Below are 23,405 nucleotides of genomic sequence, written 5' to 3'. Positions count from 1 at the left end.
ATTGGCAAATGTGATATTATCAAGTGCTGGCTATGGTGCCTCTAGGAATGTAAACTGGCACATCCATTGAAGAGAGTATTTTAGTAATGACTAGTAACGTTGAAAATGTGCATGCCCCTCATCTGACCTATGCAATATTCTTACAAAAAACATTTAACCTGATAATCATGAGGAAGCAATAGGCAAATCCAAATTGGTGAGTATTCTGCAAGACAACTGGTCTGGATTCAAGAGCATCAATGTCATTTTAAAAAAGGAACCAGATTAAGTCTGGCTGTGGTGGCTCACACCTGTAATTCCAGCACTTTGGAAGGCTGAAGCAGGTGGATCATTTGAACTCAGGAGTTTGAGACCAGACTGGGCAATATGGTGAAACCCCATTTCTACAAAAAATACAAAAAATTAGCCAGGCGTGGGGTGGCATGTGCCTGTGGTCCCAGCTACTGGGAGGATCGCTGAAGCCCAGGAAGCCGAGGCTGCAGTGAGCTGAGATTGCACCACTGCACTCCAGCCTGGGTGACAGAGACCTCAGCTCAAAAAAGAAAGAAAGAAAGAAAGAAACCAGATTAAAGAACTTTCTAGATTAAAGGACACCAAAAAGCCACAACAATTAGATGCAATGCCTGATTCTTGTTTGGATTCTGGATCGGAAAAAAGCCAACAAATTGGATATAAAAACCATTATTGGGACAATAGGGGAAATTTGTATATTAGATAGTTTTACTGTATACTAGATACAGTATTGTGTTCATGTTCTTGTCCCCGCCAAGACTGATGAGCCCCCAGGGACTCAGATAGTCAAGATTCTAAGCAGGCTGTCAGAGCCTTAACAAGCTTCTGAGCCCAGGACTGAGGTAGGGGTTACTTCGGGCTGAGGGGATTAGCAAAGGCTTGTGAAGTGGCTAAAGCCGTGACCTGGATATTTCAGGACTCAAATCCACCCGCATTGGAATTCTCTGGGTGACTGCCCAGCCCCTTTGGCAGGACAGCCAGCCACAGGCCCTGATTGTGCAGGACTTCCTGCCTCTGCAAAGGCAGTCGGGGGCTGAGCAGGGTTCTACCCGGCTGGGTCCAGGCAGAAGCTTTTCCCCCCCCACCTCTGGGTTTGTCCGCATCATCGGTCACTCCCATTCACAGCTTTAAGATTCTGGAGGCCAAGAATTTGACTCCCCCCGGATCCATGGTCTGTGGATACCAATGTTCCGGCTGGAGACGGGGAGCCAGCAAGACCCGGGGCTCCAGGGTCTGCCCAAGGAAGTTGCTCATGGGAGCAGACCTCTAGAGCAGGATTTGAGGCCAGGCCAAAGAGGTTAGTTACTGATGGGGGCTGCATAAATTGGGGGTTGTGGAGGGACGCCAGCTGGGAGGGAGAGACTGAGAAGGGGGGGTGTGGAGAGCCCAAGAGGAGGCCCAGGGGTAGGTGGGCAGGCACAGCCTCTGTTGAAGGAGTCTCTCTAAGGCTGCTAGGGTCCTTCACCTGTCATTGTCAGGCCTGGAGAGCGGGCTCTTAAGGAGGCCAGGCCACACCTCAAGGGAAGATGGAGGTTACCGGAAGGTCATACCTAAAATTACGGGCAAAACCAGGGAGGGTTATGAACAGGCTGAGTTAGGACTTGTGTTTACGTTAATCTGAGTCCTTGCTTGGATTTCTTTTTAACCTAAACCACAGGCAAATATTCCCCTTTAGGGAGAGAATTCGCCGACATCTATTTAACATCCCTTAACTGTTGAGAGCATCCACTGTGTGCCAGACACTTCGGTACACACAGAAAGAAACCCAGAGGAGGGTAAGATGCCCTTATAGGGAGATCTTTCTCCTCCCTTCCTCCATCTCTCCCTCTCTCTCTCTCTCGCTTCCCTCTCTGAAGACGATCTAGCTTTGGGCTAAGTGTACGTGGCCTCAGGAGTCAAATGGATCAGGACAACTCCGAGCTTTGTCACTGACCAGCTGGGCACAGGTGTGAGTCATTTTTTTTTCTTCAAGCCTCAGTGTCCCAATCTGCAAAGTGCATATGATGGTAATATCTACCTCATAGGGTCACCCTAGGGATAAAATGAGAGAAGCCCCATAAAGAACTTAGCGTGGTATCTGGGCTCAATAAGGCATCAGCTATTTTTATTAGCCATTCAACAAACATTTTTTCCTAGGACCCAATCTGTGCCATGCAGAGTGCTAGGTGCTGCCAGGGAGAGATAAATGAGACACCCTCAAGGATTCACAGTCTAGTTTGTTCATTTGTTGATTGATTTCATCAATAAATATGTATCATGCCCTACACTGAGCATTGGAGATGTCAAAGTATTAATAAAAGACACTGTCCCTGTCTGCAGGTTGCTCACAGCCTGGTGGGAGAGACATTGCAACACAATGTGATTGGTGCTGTGAAGAGAGAGAGCACATGGTACTGGGAGAGCTCAGAGCAGGGGGTTGATCCAGTTCAGGGCAGGGCGATGGATTCACAAGACATTTTGGCAAAGGCAGACCCAGCTTCCATGTTTCCCAGCTCACAGGTGCGCTCCTACCCTGGGGCCTTTGTACTCGCTCTTCCCTCTGCCTGGAGCTTTCTTCCCCTAGGATGTCCGCATAGCTTGCTCCTTCACCTCCTTCATGGCTTTACTCAAGTGTAACCTCCCCAGCAAGACCTTTCTTGGCCACCCTGTTTAAAGTGGCCACTCCAGCCCAGTGCCGTGGCTCATGCCTGTAATCCCAGCACTTTGGGAGGCCAACGTGGGTGGATCACTTGAGGCCAGGAGATCGAGACCAATCTGGCCAACATGGTGAAGCCTTGTCTCTACTAAAAATACAAAAATTAGCCAGGCATGATGGTGCACAGCTGTAGTCCCACCTACTCAGGAGGCTGAGGCAGGAGAATCGCTTGAACCCGGGTGGCGGAGGTTGCAGTGAGCTGAGATCGCACCGCTGCGCTCCAGCCTGAGCAACAGAGCAAGAAGTCTCAATAAATAAATAAATAAAGTGGCCACTCCCACCATCAACAGTCCCCGTCCCCATCCCCAAACACACACACTCAGCACTCCCACCCTGCTCCCTGCTTTATTTTTCTCCATTGCATCGATCACCGCCTGACAAGCTGTACATTTTACTTATTCGCTTGTCTATTTCTGGCTTCTCCCTCCAGAATGCAAGCTCTGCCATGAGGGTAGGGTTCTCAGCTGTTTTGCTCTTTGCTGTATCCCCAGTGTCTAGAACAGTGCCTGGCACATAATAGGTGCTTACTGAATAGTTATTGAATGATAAGTATGTTAAGTTTACAAAGATGAGTAGGAGTTGAGTAAGACAAGAAAGGGAGGGAATAACAGATGAAAAGGGAACAGGGGGAGGGAGAGAGAGACAGAGAAAGAGAGAGAGAGAGATTGAAATTAGTGAGTTTAAGGAACTAAAAGCCTTCACATCCAGCTTCTTCCCAGGAATGCGTTAGGGGTGGTATAAGGCAAGGCTGGAGTAGGTTGGGGGCCAAGTTGTGCGGGGCCGTGTCCTGTGAGGGGAGACAGGTGCCTCTGACTTGGGCGGATGTGCTATGTGCTGTTACAGAGGTTAGGAAGATCGACCCAGGAAAAAAGGAGGAAGCCATGAACTCTGCTGGGGAGGTATCAGGGAAGGTGTCTCAAAAGAGGAGGCACCTCCTCTTAGGCCCAGGGAAAAAGTTTCGGTGTTATTCTAGACGTGACGGACATTCTGAAGGCCTGTTCCCACATCCCCTGTCTTAACAGACAGACACTGGGTTAGAAACTTTTCGGTGCTTGCACTGGTGGATTTCACTTTGCATTTGGTCCTCGTAGTGCCTAATGGGACCTCTGCCCACAAAATTGCTCAAGAAAGATTTGCTGGGTTGGATTGGGATTGAGGCAGGTGGAGCGGCCTTGAATTGTAGATGATTCAGGCTCATGAGCCTAGAACCTTGGGCACCATCTGTGATCTTGCCAGGCAGAGTGACAGCCTTTCCTAGGGTTTCTCCCTCCTCAAAAAAAGAAGGGACATTAACCATGTGGAAAAACAAGTAGATTTTAACCAGTTAGAAAAAGAGAGTGGAGAGCATTTTAGGTGGAGGAAAAACAACAGAAACAAAGACAGAAAGGAAGGTTAGTTCATGGGAGATTTCTTAAGAGTGAACAGTTTAATGGATTACATTTTTCAAAGATAAAACATGTATTTGCTATGAAGTTGGTGTGTGGATTGCCTTCTTAGCCAAAGTTATGGTGAAAGTTGAACTTGAGCCTGTTATTAACCAATAGCTGTAACATATGTATAAGCTGCATGTGCATGCTAGGCTGACACCCAGATAGAACTAGCGGTGTGTATCTTTACAGGAAGTTGCCAATTTACAGCCTGGCTGAAACCCACAAGGGGCTGCTTCTACTTCCACATTTAATTGGTTCATCCATCCCATCATTCTTTTATTCCACAAATAATTATCAGCCACCAGATATGCATTAGGGGCCGGGTGCGGTGGCTCACACCTGTAACCCCAGCATTTTGGGAGGCAGAGGCAGGCAGATCACTTGAGGTTGGGAGTTCGAGACCAGCCTGGCCAACATGGTGAAACCCCGTCTCTATGAAAAATACAAAAATTAGCCCAGCGTGGTAATCCCAGCTACTCAAGAGGCTGAGGCAGGAGAATCACTTGAACCTGAGAGGCGGAGTTTGCAGTGAGCCGAGATCACACCATTGCACTCCAGCCTGGGCGACAGAGGGAGACTCCGTCCAAAAAAAAAAGAAGATATGCATTAGGCCCTCTGCTACCTGCTAATAATATAACAAAGAACAAGATGAACATGTTTCCTGCCCTCAGATGCCTATATTCTAGGGGAAAGCATAAGGCACATGAGCCATAAACAAGTAAGTAAAAGAGAGTTAAAGATGACGGTCAGTGCCATGAAGGGGAAAAACAGGGTGACCTTGGGTAGGTAGTCAAGGGAGGCCTCCTGGAGAAGGTGGCATTTAAGGCGAGACCTGGAGGATAAAGGACTAAGTATTCTAGGCAGGGGGAGCAGGAAATGCAAAAGCTGTTGTTGGAAAAGCTCAGAGAGTTCAAGAATAAGTCAATTCGAGAGCACAGAATGTCAGAGCCTGCGGGCATCCTGGAGCCCATCCACTTCTCTCATGCTGGTCATTGCTCTTGCAACATATCTGCACACGACTCTGGCCTGCATAAACTGTTGCAGGGAGGGGGTCCTACAGGACAGGGAGCACAGAATAATTGACAGCTCTCTCCACGTTACGGAGCAACTGAAGGGCTTATGAGTTTTCTTTGTTTTTGAACCTTGGCAAAATGTAATTTTAAAAACATTTTTTACAGGATAGAACCGAGGCTTCATAACTGACGAAGCTGACTTCATGAGCTTTGACAGATCTTGTCTGCATTTTAAGTGTTTCCAACACTTAAAGATTAAGTTCCTTTTCCTGAGAAGTCGAGTGGGGGCATATCCCACCCACTCAGTGCCCACCTCCCATGCGACATTTCTTTTCCTAAAAAGTGGCAAATAAAAAGTGCCTTCCGGGGAGAGGAAACTCACCACTCCCAAGACAGCTCATTCAATTCCCAGGACACATGAGCTGTTAGAAAAACGTTCTTGGATTGAGCCAAAATCTGACTGCTTAGCACGTCCATGCCTGGTGGGTGTTGGTTCCGCAATCTGGAGCCACATGGGACAGTTCTGATTCCTCCTACTCCCCACAGCCCTTCAGAGATTTGGAGACAGACTGGGTACCCCCAGCCACTTTCCAAACCCAAGTCAGCTCCAATTCCCTCCCTTCTGTCTCCTGTGATCCAGACACCTCCTAAGCCTCCTCACACCGGGGCCCAGGGCCAGGCACATCCCTCTGGGTGTGGCCTGCTAGGAACCCTCGTTCTGGGCACCACAGTCCTGCCACCACCGCCAAAGATGACCACTGCCTCTGTGATGTGACTAGTACTGGGTTTGGGGGTCATGCATGTGATTGCTGAGCTGTGTTACCCACCCTGTCCTTGTGCAGTTCAGCTTTGGGGGTCTTTGGACAGGGCCTGTTCACTCTCTTCTTATAGAACTCAGGTTATCTTGTTCTTGATCAAGATCAGGATAAGATCAGGACAAGATCAAGATCCAACCTCCTTAGCCCGACCCCCAAGGGCCTTTGTGACCTACCCAGCTCCATCTCTTTGGCCAGTCCTTTCCACCATTCCTGAATTCCCACTAAACACTTGAAGAAAGTTTCTGAGCAGTCACTTGGGGGCATGTCCCACCATCCTATTAAAAATAACCAATATTTATTGAGACCTTACTATGTGCCTAAACATCTACCGTGTATCAACTCAGAACATAGAGATGAGACAGGTACAATTATTTACCCAATTATTCATGATGGTGAACTAAGGCACAGAGCAGTGAAGAAAGTTGCCAGAGGTCACACAGCTAATAAGTGGTGGTTCCAGGGCATGGGCACCATGCATCCAGCCTCAGTCCATGGTGTGCAGCTTGTATTGGCTTATGAGGGCTGACCAGTGATTCCTCCAGGCAGAGAGCAATTGTGAGGAAGATTAGACTTAAGACTGTAAGGAGTGGTTAAGGACTAGGGCAGAGCAAAACACATACCACATCTATGGGGGCAGCTACTTCTTGGCAATGGCCAGTTGTTGCCTGTAGGAGTCCAGACCCAGGATTCCTAGATCTTTTAAAAAGAAACTGGAAATGGAAATGTGGAAATGTGGATTTCTTTCTCTTTTTTTTTTTTTTTGAGACAAAGTCTCACTCTGTCCGCCAGGATGGTGTGCAGTGGTGCAACCTCGGCTCACTGCAACCCCCGCCTTCCGGGTTCAAGCGATTCTCCTGCCTCAGCCTCCCAAGTAGCTAGGATTACAGGCACTCGCCACCACACCCAGCTAATTTTTGTACTTTTTAGTAGAGACAGGGTTTCACCTCACTGGCCAGGCTGGTCTCGAACTCCTGACCTCAATTCAGGCCTGCCTCGGGCTCCCAAAGTGCTGGTATTACAGGCATGAGCCACTGTGCCTGGCCTGGAAATGTGGATTTCTGTCTAAGATCTCTTAGCATTTATACATTGGCAGCTAATTCCATTTTGTTTTTTTTAAAGCACTGTGTAGATCAAGCAAAGCATTTCCTAGGGCTGTATGGAGCCCTGGGCTGAAAGTTTATAACCAAAAATCCAGTTCCACTCATCAGCAACTATTGGAACACTGAACCAACTTAACCAACTGTAACTCAGCTCTCACTTTTCCACCTTGTTTATAAGGAAACCACGTGACACTCTGGTTAGATGTCTTGTGAAAATCCCAATCATTATGTCCTTACTGGGTCTCAACCCTTTTTTGTAAAGAACACAGATTTGACAGACAGATGGGTCAGGTGTACGATTCTGGGTCCTCCTTTTACTAACTGTGTGACCTTGGATGAGGTACCTAACATCTGCCCCTCTGTTTCCTTGCTTACACATTGGGATCATAATGCCCCATGAGATTTTGTGAAGATTAAGGAATACCATGAATGCTGAACTTGCCTTGCACTTGTGGCATAGCAAATGTTCATTAAAGACCGAGTTCTTCCCTCATTCCTTTCTGAGCCATCAGCCTTGTAATCCCCTCCAACAGGAAATGCCAGAGTGGACAGCATATCAGATGAGTTCTATAACATTCCAGAGACAGGTAAGCTCCCTGTGGAAAGAAGGATCATGGAAGACTTCCTGGAGGAGGAGGACTTGATGTAGATTTTCTGCCAATGAGCCCTGGGTAATCCTGTTCCATGTGCCAATAAACCATTTGACAAGGCCAGGGATATCTCAGCAGCTTAGGTTCTCAGGGTGAGGGAGTGTCCAGGTTTCCATGGCTACCCTTGGCAGGGCTTTAGCCCTGGGGCGAGCCTGCATGTGATAGACCCAGCAAATGACAGAGAACAAGTGTGTTTATGTGATGTTTAATTAGTTCTACAAATAGTTCTTGAGGATCTATAATGGGTCAGACATTGTTCTAGGTGCTAAGATCAGAAATGGATCAGAGGAGAATTTTGCCCTCAAGAGGCTTCCATTCAATTGCAGGTGGAAGTGGCTGGGGCATCTTTAATCACCGAAGTGTGAATGATTGGATCCATTGCCAAGAAAGGGGAACTGGGAAAGACTGTTTTGAGGGGACAGTGAGTTTAGTTCTGAGGTTCCCAAGGGTTATTGGGATAGAATATCAGACTCTATCTATCATCTATCTACCTATCCATCCATCCATCTCTGTGTAATCATATTTGACGTGTGGACTGGGCAGTGGGGTGAGAATGGAGCTGGAGCCAGAGGAGTCGTGCATTCACTCAGCAAACTCTTGCTGAGCACCTATTATGTGCCAAGTGTTGGGTTACAGAGGTGAAGCAGACACAGAGCCTACCCTCATGGAGTTCTCAGTTTACTGGAAAGACATAATCACAATAATATTTATGGTAGTTATGACTTACTGAGCACCTACAGGGTGCCAGGCACTGTCCCGGGCCGTTCTGCCTGACTTATCTCATCAATTATCAGCGTTACTAAGTGAGGCTGGTTCTATGATTATCCTATTTTACACAGATAAAACTGAGACCCAAAGAGGAGAAAAAGCTGGTTCAGGTGACACAGTGGTCACAGCTGAGACACAGATTTGAATACATGTCTCTCCTACGTTGGATCTTGGATCTGACATTGTGCTTTCTCCTGGTTCCTGTATTCAGTCATTCCTTCATTAAGCATTGTTTGTTGAGTCAAAGCTAGGGCCAAACTTCTCTGTCTGGGACACCCCGGATGCCTGCATAGAAATAAGAGCTAAATCCCTGAACTCGAATGAGCTCATCCAGAGAGTGGCTGAGACAGAGAAGGGCAACTCCAGAGGGCAGGTCCCACAAACACACCTGCATTTGAGAGGCCAACAGAGATGGGATGGGGGGATTAGCCACAGGAGGGCAGCCGGCACAGTGCAGCCTTGTGAAGCCCAGAGGGAGAGAGAGTTTTGAGAAGGAGGAGGTGGACTTCAAGACGAGTGCCCTGAAGGACTGAGGAGGTGACCCCCAAGCTTGGGCTATGCCAGGCTTTGGGGGTCCCTGAGGGCAAGCTCAAGGATGCAGCAGATGCCAGGCAGTGAAGGGTTCAGAGTGGGGGATGATGAAGGGCAGGCTTCTCTGTTTAGAAATTTGGCTTTTAGAGAAAAAAAAAAGCAGAATTGTCACTAGAGGCAAGGGATTTTTTTTCCTTTTTGTGGCTTGGTTTTGTTTGGTTGAGAATGGTGGAGCAGGTGTGTTTTCGTAGGTGGGGGAAGAAACTGGTTGAGAAGAAGAAATGAAAATACAGGATGGGGAGAGGACTCTTCCCCATGGCTCTGATCACCGCCAGACACCATCTGTGTTTACTTCTGTCTTCACGATCTGTTTCCCACCAGCCACAAGGGCAGCTCTGTGAAGGCACAAGTTCTGTCTCATTCACCGTGCGATCCCAGTGCCTGGCACATAGTAGACACTTCATAAATATTTTTGATATTTAGTTGAATTCACAGGGTTCTTCCGGGAGCCCAGGGGTTAGTCCTAGGAAGAGAAGGGCTCATGGGGACCTTAAGGAGGGGCTTCTCTCTGATGCTACCATGACAAGAGAGAGGGAGAGAAAAAGAAGTCAACAGCAAGTAGAGGCAGGAGCCAAAAATCCAAGTCTTTGGCAGGGTACAGTGGCTCATGCCTGTCATCCCAGCACTTTGGGAGGCATGGGTGAGAGGATCACTTGATCCCAGGAATTCGAGACTAGCCTGGGCAACATGGTGGGACCCCGACTCTATAAAAAATGCACAAAGAAATTAGCCAGGCATGGTGGTGCCCACTGTAGTCTCAGCTACTCGAGAGGCAGAGGCAGGAGGGAAGATGGCTTGAGCCCAGGAGGTGGAGGCTGCAGTGAGATGTGATTGTGCCTCTGCACTCCAGCCTGGGGGACAGAGACAGACCCTGTCTCAAAAAAAAAAAAAAAAAATCCAAGTCTTCTCAAAAAAAGTGTGTGTGGGGTGGTGGCGTGAGGGGTGGAATTAACAGAAGTAGAAAATGGAGAATACTAGTAGCTACTTATGTCCTGTGAGAACATTCTAGAAGGTGAGCTGTCATTGATTTATTAGCATTACTCTGCATTTGCTATGGCTCTAAGTTATAAATTTATAAATTCATTTAATCCTAACAACAGCTCTCTGAGGCAAATGAGCTTCAGTCAGCCCTGAGGTGATGTGGCTAATGGTGAGGAAGCCAGGATTTGAACCCAGGACTTGGAGCTGATATAGAGCCTGTGATGTTACCCACTGGGCCACATACTTCCCCAACTGACATTAGTTTATATGCCTTATTTTTATTTTTATGTATTCATTTATTCATTAATAGAGACAGGGGCTTGCTTTGTTGCTCAGGCTAGAGTGCAGTGGTGCAATCACAGTTCACTGTAACCTGGACCTCCTGGGCTCGGGCCATCCTCCCACCTGAGCCTCCCAGGGTAAGCCATTGTGCCTGACCCACATGTGCCTTGTTTTATGTACTACATTCCTCACCAGGAACCTCTGGGGTTGGAGGAGCTCATAATTCTCATGTTTTACATTAAGAACAGAGAAATATAGTGACTTGCCCAGGGTCACACAGATACTAAGTGGCTGAGCTGGGACTCCAGCTTGCATCTCTCTAACCGCAAGCCTGGCAGTTTCCCCTTCGCTGAGAGAAGAACTGTAGGAAGTTAGCACAGAGTCAGGTGCCAAAAAAGGGCTACCACCTGGACGTGGCAGGCAACATTCTGTGGTGTTTCTGCAGGCATCTCCCGAGTCACCCCAGCTCAGGAACAAGGCAGAAAAAGTTGGGGGTTGGCAAGTTAGGAACAAGAGGAAGAGGACGGGGACAAAGCTTCAAGTCCAGGAGCGGGGCTGCCTGTCTTCTCTGGCAGTTCCTGGGTTGAGGCTGAGTGAAACAGGATAAAATCTGAGCAGGAGCCCACGGCTGGGGGACTTGGCAAAGACCCAGTGTGGTGGGTGGGAGGGAGGCTGTGCCCTGGAGGGGGATTCCAGGGTTCCTGTTCTTGGTGGGGAAGAGCCCTGGATCGAGGGTGGCCCAAGCCCGACTCTGATCACTGTCTCTCCTGATAGCCACCTGGGCACTGTGACCCGCTTCAGAAAACAGCTGCTTCTGTGGCAGTAATCCCAGCACTTTGGGAGTGTGAGGTGGGTGGATCACTTGAGGTCAGGAGTTCGAGACCAGCCTGACCAACATAGTAAAACCCCGTCTCTACTAAAAATACAAAAATTAGCCAGGCGTAGTGGCATGCTCCTGTAATCCTAGATACTTAGGAGGTTGAGGCAGGACAATTGTTTGAACCAGGGAGGCAGAGGCTGCAGTGATCTGAGATAGGGCAACTGTCCTCCAGTCTGAGGGAAAGAGCCAGACTTTGTCTCAAAAAAACAACCAAAATAAACAACTGCTTCTGAATACACAATGGAAAAAAATCCCCAGGAGTTGTGCCAGGGTGAGGGGAAGTAGGGCTTCCTATGTGAGTTACCAGGAATCTTGGAGCTGGCCCACACAGGAGTGTGGGAGGTGACAGAGAGGTCTTTAAAACCAGGCGGGCCCAGCCCCGGCCTCTTCTGTGGGCCTGAGGACGGAGAAAAGGTCTCACTGGTGAGGAATCTCATCTTTGGGGCTGCTTTGCCTGACGGAGGTGCAGAGAGCAGGGCCGAGAGAGGGGCTATGAGAGGAGACACCTGGCCCCCTTGGTCAGGGGAGCAGGGCCCGAAGAGGAGTGAACCCCCATCACCTCTCTCACAGACAGCAGGAGGGCTCAGCAGTGCCTTCTGTGCAGTGAGGCTCCGCACTGTGCATTCTTTCCAGCCAGGAGACCTGAACTGGGAGGTCTTGGAGCTGCTGCATGTGGACTTGGGGGACCCGTCCCTTGGCAACCTGGCCACGTCCTGGCCTCCACATCTTCCTATGGGCTGTCCGTCTCTATTCTCTCCCCTCTCATTACTGCAACCGCTGCCCTCCTCTGAAATTCTCTCGCGGCTATGCGCTTCCTCTCTGTGGTCGTTTGATTAAAATAGCTGAGCCCACATCCTCCTCCTGGGGCCCGCTTTGGGCTCTACTGAGTGGATGGCTCTCCGCTCTTTGGGGCAGCCACTCCATGCCTCTGCCACCTCCACCATGAAACTGCTTTTTTACTCTTTCCAGGGTGTGGGTTTTCTCCAGGTATGGGGAGGCCAACAGATCAAGAAATGATTGCCATTGAAAAGATAGCTTGTTATTTACAGCTCCCAGAAGAAGGCGTGCTTCCACCCAGGGCCACGCAGGAAGTGCCAGGTCGGCAGGTCAGGAGGAGCCACGGGAAGCATCGCCCAGGGCCTTTGCTGTGATCTCTGGGAAAGGCTGGTGGGGCAGGGGACACAGTTTAGGACCGGTCAGTTTGAATCATGTCAGTGGAACTCCAGGCTTCCCTAGTTGTCCAGTTTCTGGCCCTGGGGTGATTTAGGGCAGGAGAAACCTTGGCTTGGAGTGTGAGAGTGAGGGAAAGGTGGCCCAGGTGTACCAAGGCACTGGTTGTGTCAGCAGTGGGATGTATCCATACAGGCCTCAGCATCCTCAGGTCTTGCCTCCTCAGAAGAAAGAATTCTCATGGCTGTAATCCCAGCACTTTAGGAGGCCGAGGTGGGCGGATCCTGAGGTCAGGAGATTGAGACCATCCTGGCTAACATGGTGAAACCCATCTCTACTGAAAATACAAAAAATTAGCCGGGCGTGGTGGCAGGCGCCTGTAATCTCAGCTACTCGGGAGGCTGAGGCAGGAGAATCACTTGAACCTGGGAGGTGGAGGTTGCAGTGAGCCGAGATGGTGCCACTGCACTCCAGCCTGGCGACAGAGTGAGACAAAAAAAAGAATTCGACTGAGGGCCATAAGGCAGAAGGAGAGACTGAGGCAAGTTTCACAGCAGAAGTGAAAGCTTATTAAAAAGCTTTAGAGCAGGGATGAAAAGAAGTAAAGTACACTTGGAAGAGGGGCCAACCAGGCGACTTGAGAGATTCAGGGGTTCTGTTTGACCTTTGACTTGGGGTTTTATACATTGGCATACATCCGGGGTCTTGTTTTCCTTATCCCCTGATTCCTCCCTTGGGTTGGTGGGGTGGGCTGTCCGCACGCTCAGTGACCTGCCAGCACTTGGGAGGGAGCATGCACAGTGTGTTGACTGTAGTTGTACGCATGCTCCCTTGAGGCGTTCTTCCCTTACCAGCCGAACGTCCCTAGCAGGTCATACACCAGTTAAACGCCGCCATTTTGCCTCTTCATGCACATGTGTGAGCCCACTCACCCAGCTCCTGAGATCTTACTGGAAGCTGCTGATCACCTGCTTCAGGTATTCCTGTTTATTGGGAGACTACCTTTCCCTGGTGCTGGCTGTGACCAGTTATTATTTTAGAGAGATGGTTAATAATTTCCTGCCCATCACCTGATGGTTGCCTGACATTCCTGCCCTGCTCCTGTCTGACCAGCTACCTACTGTCACAGTCGGTCTGTATATGAAAGGCATGCTCACAGAGGAGCCATTTGAGGTGTCTAGGAATTAACTAGCCCTGGAAGGAGCAGGCTGTCTCTGGCCTCCAAGATGTCAAAGCGTCCTAAAATATAGAAAATCAAAAGCATGTTTAGTGCCCAGGGATGCTCAGAGGCAGTGGAGTAGAGTCAGTCAAGGAAATAGATTCACAGTTCTGGGCTAAACCCTTGGGGAACTCATTTCACTTGCCTGAGCCTCAATTTCCTTATCTGTAAAATCAACAACTGTTATTCATTGAACAAGTGACTGTTTAAAAGGACAGACACCGGGCCTGCCAAGGTCATTGATGGGTTTAGAGAGATAGCGGATAGTGCTTGGCACACCGGAGGTGCTCAGTGAGTGGCAGGTGGTGTCCTTGTGCCACAGCTCCAGGGAGCAGCAGAGAAAGATTGGTGTGGAATGGTGGGGTCTAGGGCCATTTCTTTGGCTGTTTGGAGCCCTTGGAGCAGAGGCTATGGGTGGACAGAACCCTCAGGAATGTTCTTGGGATTCAGAGTTGCTGCTGGACAAGGGTTGTCCCAGAGGCCAGCTGTGGACAGAACCCTCAGGAATGTTCTTGGAACTCAGAGTTGCTACTGGACAAGGGCTGGCCTGCCAGCGCAGTAGCCAGGAGCCCAGGGGAGTCTGAAGCATGTTTGGAGGCCAGGTCTTGGGAGGCGCCAGGGGTTCAGGTAGAGCTCTGGCACAAGCAACCGTTCAACTCAGGGACTTGAGACAACAGAGCACTGAAGGGGAGAGCCCCAGGCCTGCCCAGCTGTGGACAAACAAGGACTTTGGATCCTAGGAGGAAGGGAATCAGGCAGCTGCTGGCAAGGAACCTCTGAGAAGCCAAATTAGAATCAGGTGCTGGCCTGGGACACATGGAATTTCCTGGACTCTAGGCTGGCAATGGCTGTTTTTACCAAAGACAGATTCTAAGGAGTGAAGCCAAGGGCTCTGGCCTGAGAGGTATAGCATGAGAAGGAACAAACACAGACCCCTCAAAGGATTCATGCCTCTGGGAAGGGAGGCTGCATGGTGCAGTGAGGGGCGCAGAAGGACGCGGCTCGAATCCAGCCTCCACTGCTTAATGGCTGTGTGACCTCTGGCAAGGTCCCTGAGCTTTCTGAGCCTCAACTTTCCCAGTGGCAAAATGAGGACAGTAATACCTACCCTGCAGCACTCTCGTGAGCCCCCAGGGTTGACTTATTCTTTAGGTAGACACAGTGCCTGGGTCCCAGGACGGTGTCTTATTTTTATAAATTCTTTTAAAATCAAGAGGAAGGAAATGAACATAATAATGAATATATAATAATAAATCCAGCTTGGATTACATTTTTCTTTATAGCATCATAGTTGTCAAAAATAATTGTGTGAACATAGATATAAATATAAAGATATAGCAGAAAGATGCCTACAAACGCAAAAGCGCTTGGGGCCCATAAGAGCCATAATCAGGCCCTGAAAGCCACTGGCACATTGCGGGAGCCCAGGCTTCACTGCTGAGCACCTCCTCTGGGCCAGGCACTATTCTCAGTGGTAGAATAGAGGTGTGCATCCGCCCAGCCTCTGCCTGCAAAGAACCATCAGGGTAGACATCCTTGAAAACAGGCAACTACAGCACTGTGAGCTAAAAGGAGTATGAGATGTAGAATCATCGGCTTTCCTTCTGCCCTCCTGCTGTGGGCGTCAAGTGCTCTCTGTCCAGGAATTTTTTTCTTCCGTCTTACATCTTTCATCAAAGGCCATGTCTAGGTTATATCAAGTCCTGCTTCTCCACGTATGCCACCAAATCTCCATTTAAGAATCCTGCCCATTCTCTGGTCCCTTTTAGCCATTTTGCCAATGGGGTGAGTATGTCTGGGGTGTTTGTGGCTAAAAGTGCACTGGTGGTAGGGACGGTGTCCCTGCAAATGCTTCCATTATTGCCCCTCTGCCTCCAGGGCCCTCAGTGGACCTACAGTTTTTTGCCTCATCTTTTCTGGCTGGACTCATCTTGTTTATTGCCCACCGTGACGGGGAGTGGAATAGATGGGGCCTGGTGGAGAGCCAGGGTGGGATCTGAATGGGCCACGGGGGCATTGCCTGATAGACCTGTTGTGGGATGTGTTTTTTTTTCCAGAACCCCAGAGATGAAAGGCCTCCTCCCACTGGCTTGGTTCCTGGCTTGTAGTAAGTGCTGGCCCCGTGACCTTCGAATGAACTTTTACCCCATGGGAGTAACAAGGTGGTGAAAAGGACATCAGCCATTGAGGTCGTAGAGACTTGGGTTTGAATCTCGGCTCTGCACTGACTGCATAGACATTCAGCAAGAGCCTTCATGCCTCCGAGCCTCTGCTTCCTCATCTGGCATGGGCTAATGCAGTCCATGCGTAAGGCTGTGGCAGGGTCCTAGGAGATATTGTAACTCAGCTGTGTAAAGGTTGTGGACATAGAGGTTATGTGGCTGGCAAATGTAGGAGGCAGATTTTTTCCTTGTATGCAAATAAAATAAGATTTATAAAATCCCCCAATCAATCCAAATAAAAATCAAAACTCTTATCTAAATATCCCAACCTATGATTCCTGGGTCATTCTCAGCTCAGGCTTGTCCAGCTGGGAAGTGACTGTATAGATGGCTTTAGTCCCATCCTGTGGCCCCGTGGCCGTATATACAACCCCCGACAGGCTGTCCTGCTCCTTGATGTCTTGCTAGATCCCTGGAGACTCCAGGAGGAGCTGGAGGCCTGGTGCAAGGAGAGAGCCTTGGGCTCACTGTGAAACCCTGGACAGGGCACCTCTTCCCTCCACGCCTCAGTTTCCCATTAGTAAGATGAGGGAACTGGCTTCAGCGATTTCTAAGAGTCCCATCCTGCTTTTAGATTCTCTGCCTTATGTTCTAAAGGGTGTGAGGGGAGGGAGTGGTGGGGAAGAGGGATGTATTGCCAAGAGAGACAGGAAGCTCCTATCTGCCTGCTTCATGCAAATACATTATGAATTACACCTTATATGTCATGGTCACTTACTATGTGTCTGCCACCGTGCTCAAAATTTACATAGTTGATCTTATTTTAACCCTCATGACAACTCCAAGATGTAGCTGCTAATTTGGGGTCCCCGTTTTCCAGGAGATGAAACTGAGGCTCTGACTCCATTCAATACCATACTTTGAATTAGCGGCAGAGCCAGGATTTGAACCCAGGTCTGCTCATTTTTCAATTCCAAACTCTTAACCAGTTCTCCATACTGCTTGCACCTCCCTTCCCACTAATGGAGAGAATAAAAAAGAGACATGCAGGTCCCTCCAAGCCCTGGGTGGGAGAAAGGGTAGGAGATGTTGGGCAGTGGGCCTAAAGCAGGGCTGGGCTGCCTGGGTGTCACCTGGGGACATGGACTATCTTCCAGGTGTGCCTGCTGTGCAAGGAGGCTTGCTGGACCTAAAATCAATGATCGAGAAGGTGACAGGGAAGAACGCCCTGACAAACTATGGCTTCTACGGCTGCTACTGCGGCTGGGGCGGCCGAGGAACCCCCAAGGATGGCACCGATTGGTGAGCTGATCGCTATAACTGCCCTTTAGGCTCCAGGCTCTGCACCCATGTTTTCTTATTCAATTCCATATCAGTTCTGGAAGATGAGTATTAAAGTACCATTTTACAGATAAGAAAACTAAGCCTCAAAGAAGTTAGCTGGCAATCCCAAGATCTCAGTGGCCTAAGGTGTCAGTTGGTCAACTGTGGCGTAACAAGTCGTCCTCAATGTGGTAGCTTATACAGCACTGGTCATTTACTTTGCTTATGAATCTGCCATTTGGGTAGGGCTTGTGGGGATGGCTTGTTGCAGCTTCAGCTTGGACAACTGAGGCTGGACAATCCACCTTCCAGATGGCTCACTCCTATGGCTGGTAAGTGGTCAGCATCTCCTGGCCTAGGAGCGGGTCAGAGGCCTCAATTCCTGTCACTTAGGCCTCTCCAAGGATGTTCGGGATTCCTCCCAGCATGGTGACTCTTGGGTTGCAAGAGTGAGTGACCCCAAACTGCAAGACCAAAGGATATGGTGTTTTATGGTCAGCCTCAGAAATCCCATTGTGTCACTTACACTGTACTCTTGATCAAGGCAGTCACAAAGGCTTTAAGAGGGAGGGCATCTAGATTCCACCTCTTGATCGGGAAGTGCTAAAGTTCTAGAAGAACCTGTGAAATGGGAGATTTTGCTCCTTGGAAAGCATACCCAACTGGGTTAACAATTCTGATACTGCTAGACATATATAAAGGAAAGGGATGATTAAGCAAATGAAGGACAGATGGTTGGGGCCAAGTTTCTCACTGTTGGAGTGGGATAAGCCAGGGCAGGAAGCCAGAATGATCCATGTGCAAAAGGACTAAAGTTGGAGACATCAGTATGGACTCCTGCTTAGCTTATTGTAGATGCAGATGTTTACATGTGGAAGTATGCATAGGTAGCAGTATGCATAGATATCATGGATATATTAGTATCATACTAATATAAGATGTAAGTAATAGGAGAAAATGGTGTTTCCTCTGTAAGATCTTCTCAGTTTTTCTGTAAACCAAGAATACTTTTTATGTGCAATCTGTTACACCTAACATACAGTCATCCCTCGGACTGGTTCCAGGACCCCTGTGAATACCAAAATCTGCAGATGCTCTAGTCCCTGATATAAAATGGCACAGTATTTTCATATAACCTGTGTGATCATATACTTTTTTTTTTTTTTTGAGACGGAGTCTTGCTCTGTCGCCCAGGCTGGAGTGCAGTGGCGCAATCTCGGCTCACTGCAAGCTCCGCCTCCTGGGTTCATGCCGTTCTCCTGCCTCAGTCTCCCAAGTAGCATATACTTTTTTTTTTATACACATGGGCAAATAGAAACATTCTTTTGCTATCAGTGGAGAGGGTCTAAAAGAAATGACATCTCAGTAGCAACAAGCACACTTAATGCCTAGATCTAGTTTCCAATGTCATTCTTCAATAGAATGCCCCCTCCAAGTCATATATATATATATATATATATATATATATATATACAGGGTTCCTTGAAGAAATGGTCAATTCTAGGACCAAGGCAGGAAATATACAAGATGAGCCTGGAACTTCTTTTAGTGCCAAAAAGTAAGGAAGTGCTTAAATAAACGCAAACAAAACGAAAGCCCACATTGATGGGGATGTGACAAGTGGCACCTGTGCTGACTGAAAGAGCCCCCAGTGGCCAACACTGGAACAATTTAGCAGCAAAATAAATGGCCCCAAACTCCAGTCTTATCATGAGAAAAAAGAAAATCAGACAAATCCCAATAGTGGGGCATCGTATAAAATGTCTAACCAGTACCCCCTCAAAACAGTCAAGAACAAGGAAAGCATGAGGAACTGCCACACCCAAGAGGAGCCTAAAGAGACAAGACCATGGGCCGGGCGCGGTGTCTCACGCCTGTAATCCCAGCACTTTGGGAGGCCGAGACAGGTGGATGACCTGAGGTCAGGAGTTTGAGACCAGCCTGACCAATGTGGAAAAACCCCATCTCTACTAAAAATACAAAATTATCTGGGCATGGTGGCACATGCCTGTAATCCCAGCTACTCAGGAGGCTGAGGCAGGAGAATCACTTGAACCTGGGAGGCAGAGGTTTTGGTGGTGAGCTGAGATCGCGCCATCGCACTCCAGCCTGGGCAATGAGAGTGAAACTCCGTTTCAAAAAAAAAAAAAAAAAAGGCAAGACAATGAAATGTAACATGCGATCCCCAGTGGGATCCTGGGACAGAAAAAGGACATTAGGTAAAAACTAGGGAACTCTGAATCAATTATGGCTTTTTTTTTTTTTACAATTAGTGAGATAATGATGTATTATTATTTAGTGAGTAATTATCAATAATGTATCAATATTGGTTCATTAATTCTAACATGGGTCTCATACTAATATAAGATATTAGTAATAGGAGGAACTGGGTGTTTCCTCTGTAAGATCTCAATTATTCTGTAAACCAAGAAAACCTTTTATATGCAATCTGCTACACCTAACATACAGTCATCCCTTGGACTGGTTCCAGGATCCCCGTGGACACCAAAATCTGCAGATGCCCTAGTCCCTGATATAAAATGTCATAGTATTTGCATATAACCTATGTGATTGTATCCCCCCAACCATTTTTTTTTTTCTTTGAGACAGGGTCTCACTCTGGTTGCCCAGGCTGGAGTGCAATGGTGCAATCTCAGCTCACTGCATCCTCGACCTTCTGCACTCAGGTGATTCTCCCACCTCAGCCTCCTGAGTAGCTGGGACTGCAGGCACGTGCCACCATGCCTGGCTAATTATATATATATTTTTTAATAGAGACAGGGTTTCACCATGTTGCCCAGGCTGGTCTCAAACTCCTGGACTTTAGCAGTCTGCCTTGGCCTCCCAAACTGCTGAGATTATAGGCATGAGCCACCGCGCCCGGCTGCGATCACATACTTTAAATCATTTCTAAATTACTTATCGTAGCTGATGCAACGTCAGTGCTATGGAAGTTGTTGTTGTATTGTTTGGGAATAATGACAAGAAAAAAGTCTGTATATGTTTAGTATAGACACAAGAAAATAGGCCTGCTTACATTTTCCATCCATATTGGTTGATCCACAGATGTGGGACCTGTGATACGAGAAGTTTATTTCTGGATCACATAACACGTAGGAATCACACGTTGGCTCCTCCCATCTTGTAGTTCTGCCATCCCCTATGGCCTCAGAATTCTTTGCTGGGTCATCTCCATCCAGCCGAAGGATGGCGGCAGAGGGACAGTGGAGTAAAGTGTGGGAAGTTTGTCTGGGCAGGTGTGGAGGTGGAGTGTATTAATTCCACCTACCTCCCCTGGCCAGGACCAAATCATGTGGCCACACCTACTCGCAAGGGAGGCTGGGAAATGTAGTCTAGTCGTGAGACCAGGATGAAAAAGAGGGTCCATGACCTGCTGGCTAGAAATGAGGAGCAGGAAATTACTCAGTCACACTACCAGATCCTCCCTGCCACATCGCATCCACCAAGGTGGCCTCTGCTAAACTGACATGGTTGAATTTTTGCTCCTATTAGGGATGGGGTCAGGAGGGCACACCTCCCACTTGGTATCTAAGTCTCTTGCACGGACAGGTGCTGTTGGGCGCATGACCACTGCTATGGGCGGCTGGAGGAGAAGGGCTGCAACATTCGCACACAGTCCTACAAATACAGATTCGCGTGGGGCGTGGTCACCTGCGGTAAGGCTGGGGCTTCCCGTTCGGGCCATTGGAAGAGCACCTGACTTTAAGTTCAGCTGCCCTAGAGAACAGCCAGCCTGTATCTTGTTGGGGGAGGAGGAGTTGGGTGCAGAACTGGGACGAGAGGAGCAGGATTATTGCAGCTGTATCAGACCCCCAGGGTAGGGCTGAATCATCCATTGGGTGCAAAAGTGCTTGACATGCTTCCTTTTTCTTGATTCCCCCCCAGAATACCTGTAGAGTATGTTTAGTCTTCTCCATTTTAGACATCAGGAAATGGAAGCTCGAAAGCCTGCCAGTGCACACAGCAGGATTCAAGCTCAGGGCCTCTGAGTTCAAGGCTAAATCTGGGGATGGTTCTGCTCTATGAGAATGAGAGTTCCACCAGAGCAGCGGCTGCCTGCACCATCAGACTGGGAGTCCCCCAGAGGAAGGAAGGTGCTTCCTCTATCAGACTGGGAACTCCCTGAGGGCAGGAGCTGTCTCCTGGACTGAAACCTCACCCTGAGCAGCAGCTGTGCCCCTTCCATCAGATTCTCTATTCCCCCAATTTAGGAGCCATGCCTCTTCCATCAGGCTGAAAGCTCCTCAGAGCAGGAAGTCCATGGGGTCTCTGCTGAGACTGGAACATGCTCTTCCCACCCTCATTCTGCTCTTGGTGTCCTGTTGCAGAGCCCGGGCCCTTCTGCCATGTGAAGCTCTGTGCCTGTGACCGGAAGCTGGTCTACTGCCTCAAGAGAAACCTACGGAGCTACAACTCACAGTACCAATACTTTCCCAACATCCTCTGCTCCTAGGCCTCCCCAGCGAGCTCCTCCCAGACCAAGACTTTTGTTCTGTTTTTCTACAACACAGAATACTGACTCTGCCTGGTTCTGAGAGAGGCTCCTAAGTCACAGACCTCAGTCTTTCTCGAAGGTTGGCGGACCCCCAGGGCCACACTGTGCCCTCCAGCGAGTCCCAGGAGAGTGACTCTGGTCATAGGACTTGGTAGGGTCCCAGGGTCCCTAGGCCTCCACTTCTGAGGGCAGCCCCTCTGGTGCCAAGAGCTCTCCTCCAACTCAGGGTTGGCTGTGTCTCTTTTCTTCTCTGAAGACAGCGTCCTGGCTCCAGTTGGAACACTTTCCTGAGATGCACTTACTTCTCAGCTTCTGCGATCAGATTATCATCACCACCACCCTTCAGAGATTTTTTACGCAAGAAGAGACAAATTGACTCTCTAAATCTGGTGTATGGTTATTAAATAAAATTCATTCTCAAGGCTAATAAAAACCACATTGGCATTTTCCTCTGCTGTGGGGGATCGCTGGTGCCTCTTTCTCTGCCACTGGGGCAATAAACCCAAAGATGTCTACATTATCTCAGAGACAGAAGGGAAGATTAGTAAATGCAGGGTTTTCTGGGATGAGCTTCAGGCTTTCTCTTGGGCTAATTTTCTTAAACCTTGGGGTCCTCTACAGTATTGGGTCTCATTCTTCCTCGATGGGGTCAGGGAAAGATAACTGGTGATTATGCCAGCTTCAGCTTCCAGGCCAGAGAGGGTGGCATTCAAATTCCAGTGCTGGCTTCTTCAGCTGTGTGGTCTTGGACCTGTTACTGAACCTCTTTGACTTTCAGTCTCTTTGAGAAATAAACTGTCTTATTCCTTGCAATGTAAAATGAGACTTCTAAAGCCCACCTTGATGCTGATATGGAGAATGCTGAGGTTCTAGGATTTCACACAGCAGGAATTTTTTTAAATAGGTGTCAGCTGTGGGGTTTATTTTTTACAAAGTAAGGACATTAAAAAAACCAACCCATCTATCAATTCATAAAAGAAAGGATGTTCTGATACCACGACTGAAAGAAGAAAGGACGTATTCCAAAACAAAGGAACATCCTTCCAAGAAAGGACCTATGGCTTCTTTATTCTGACATACCCCAAAATAACTGCATGATAAATAGGGTCTATATTTAAAAAGCTCTAGTGTTGAATGTTTTCAAAATAAAATTTAATTTTATGAGATTACCCTGAATGCACCAGTGCTTTAGAAAAGTTTGATTTAGACTCGGTGTCTATATTTGACAATGCCACACAGGGAGGGACTTAAATGCTGAATTTGCTCATGAAATATTTAAAATCAAAGCCATTTCCCAGATCCAATTTTGAATGGGTATGTGGGGGAAATTGAAGGCTTCACTCTAATCCCATTTTCCTTCAATAGTGATATTCTGGATGACAGAGAAGAGAACCCAGTCCAGACTTCTCCCTTCTCCCATGAGGGTCAGGTGGGAGGCAGGGCAGTTATTTTGCTGGTAAGTTCTGCAGGAGGGGGTGTGGGCAGGCCCTTCTCATTGGCACATCCCAGCTCAGAGTCCCAGCATCCACACAGGAGCAGGATGCTATGAGGTTATGAAGGCAACACTACAGGCTGGTGTGGGATTGAGTTGGAAGGAACCATGGAGAACCTTCATTTATCTACCAAGAAATTGAGGCCCAGAAAGTTTAGGAGACTGTCCAAAAGTCACACAGCACATCAACAGCAGAAGTAGGATTCGATCTCAGATCCTAGCTTTAAACCCTGGGCTCTGGCCACTATCGCACATTGCCTTCAACCCCAGCTCACAAAAGGAGCAGTTCAGGGACTCACCCAC

The 23,405-nt window shown here is 48.4% G+C and overlaps 1 protein-coding gene across 2 annotated transcripts in view; it reads left to right on the top strand.

Annotated features, from left to right (window-relative positions):
- The window catches only part of PLA2G5 (phospholipase A2 group V), a 62,916-nt gene extending 40,598 nt beyond the window's left edge, over window positions 1-22,318 (top strand). The window contains exons 1-5 of one of the 2 annotated variants that reach the window (XM_004024815.5): window positions 1,050-1,309; window positions 15,667-15,716; window positions 16,929-17,073; window positions 20,665-20,771; window positions 21,444-22,078. In XM_004024815.5, the coding sequence (XP_004024864.1) occupies window positions 15,677-15,716; window positions 16,929-17,073; window positions 20,665-20,771; window positions 21,444-21,568 (417 nt within the window). In that variant the 5' untranslated portion in view covers window positions 1,050-1,309; window positions 15,667-15,676 and the 3' untranslated portion in view covers window positions 21,569-22,078. Of the gene's footprint in view, window positions 1-1,049; window positions 1,310-15,666; window positions 15,717-16,928; window positions 17,074-20,664; window positions 20,772-21,443 lie in introns of those variants that run through there. The other variant, XM_019016065.3, reaches the window with a different exon arrangement.
- The last annotated feature ends 1,087 nt before the right edge of the window (window positions 22,319-23,405 follow it).

This window comes from Gorilla gorilla, chromosome 1 (assembly GCF_029281585.2).
Source record: "Gorilla gorilla gorilla isolate KB3781 chromosome 1, NHGRI_mGorGor1-v2.1_pri, whole genome shotgun sequence".
Lineage (NCBI taxonomy): Eukaryota > Metazoa > Chordata > Mammalia > Primates > Hominidae > Gorilla > Gorilla gorilla.
The sequence above is the reverse complement of the archived record's forward strand: the minus strand, read 5'-3'. Positions and strand labels throughout refer to the sequence as shown.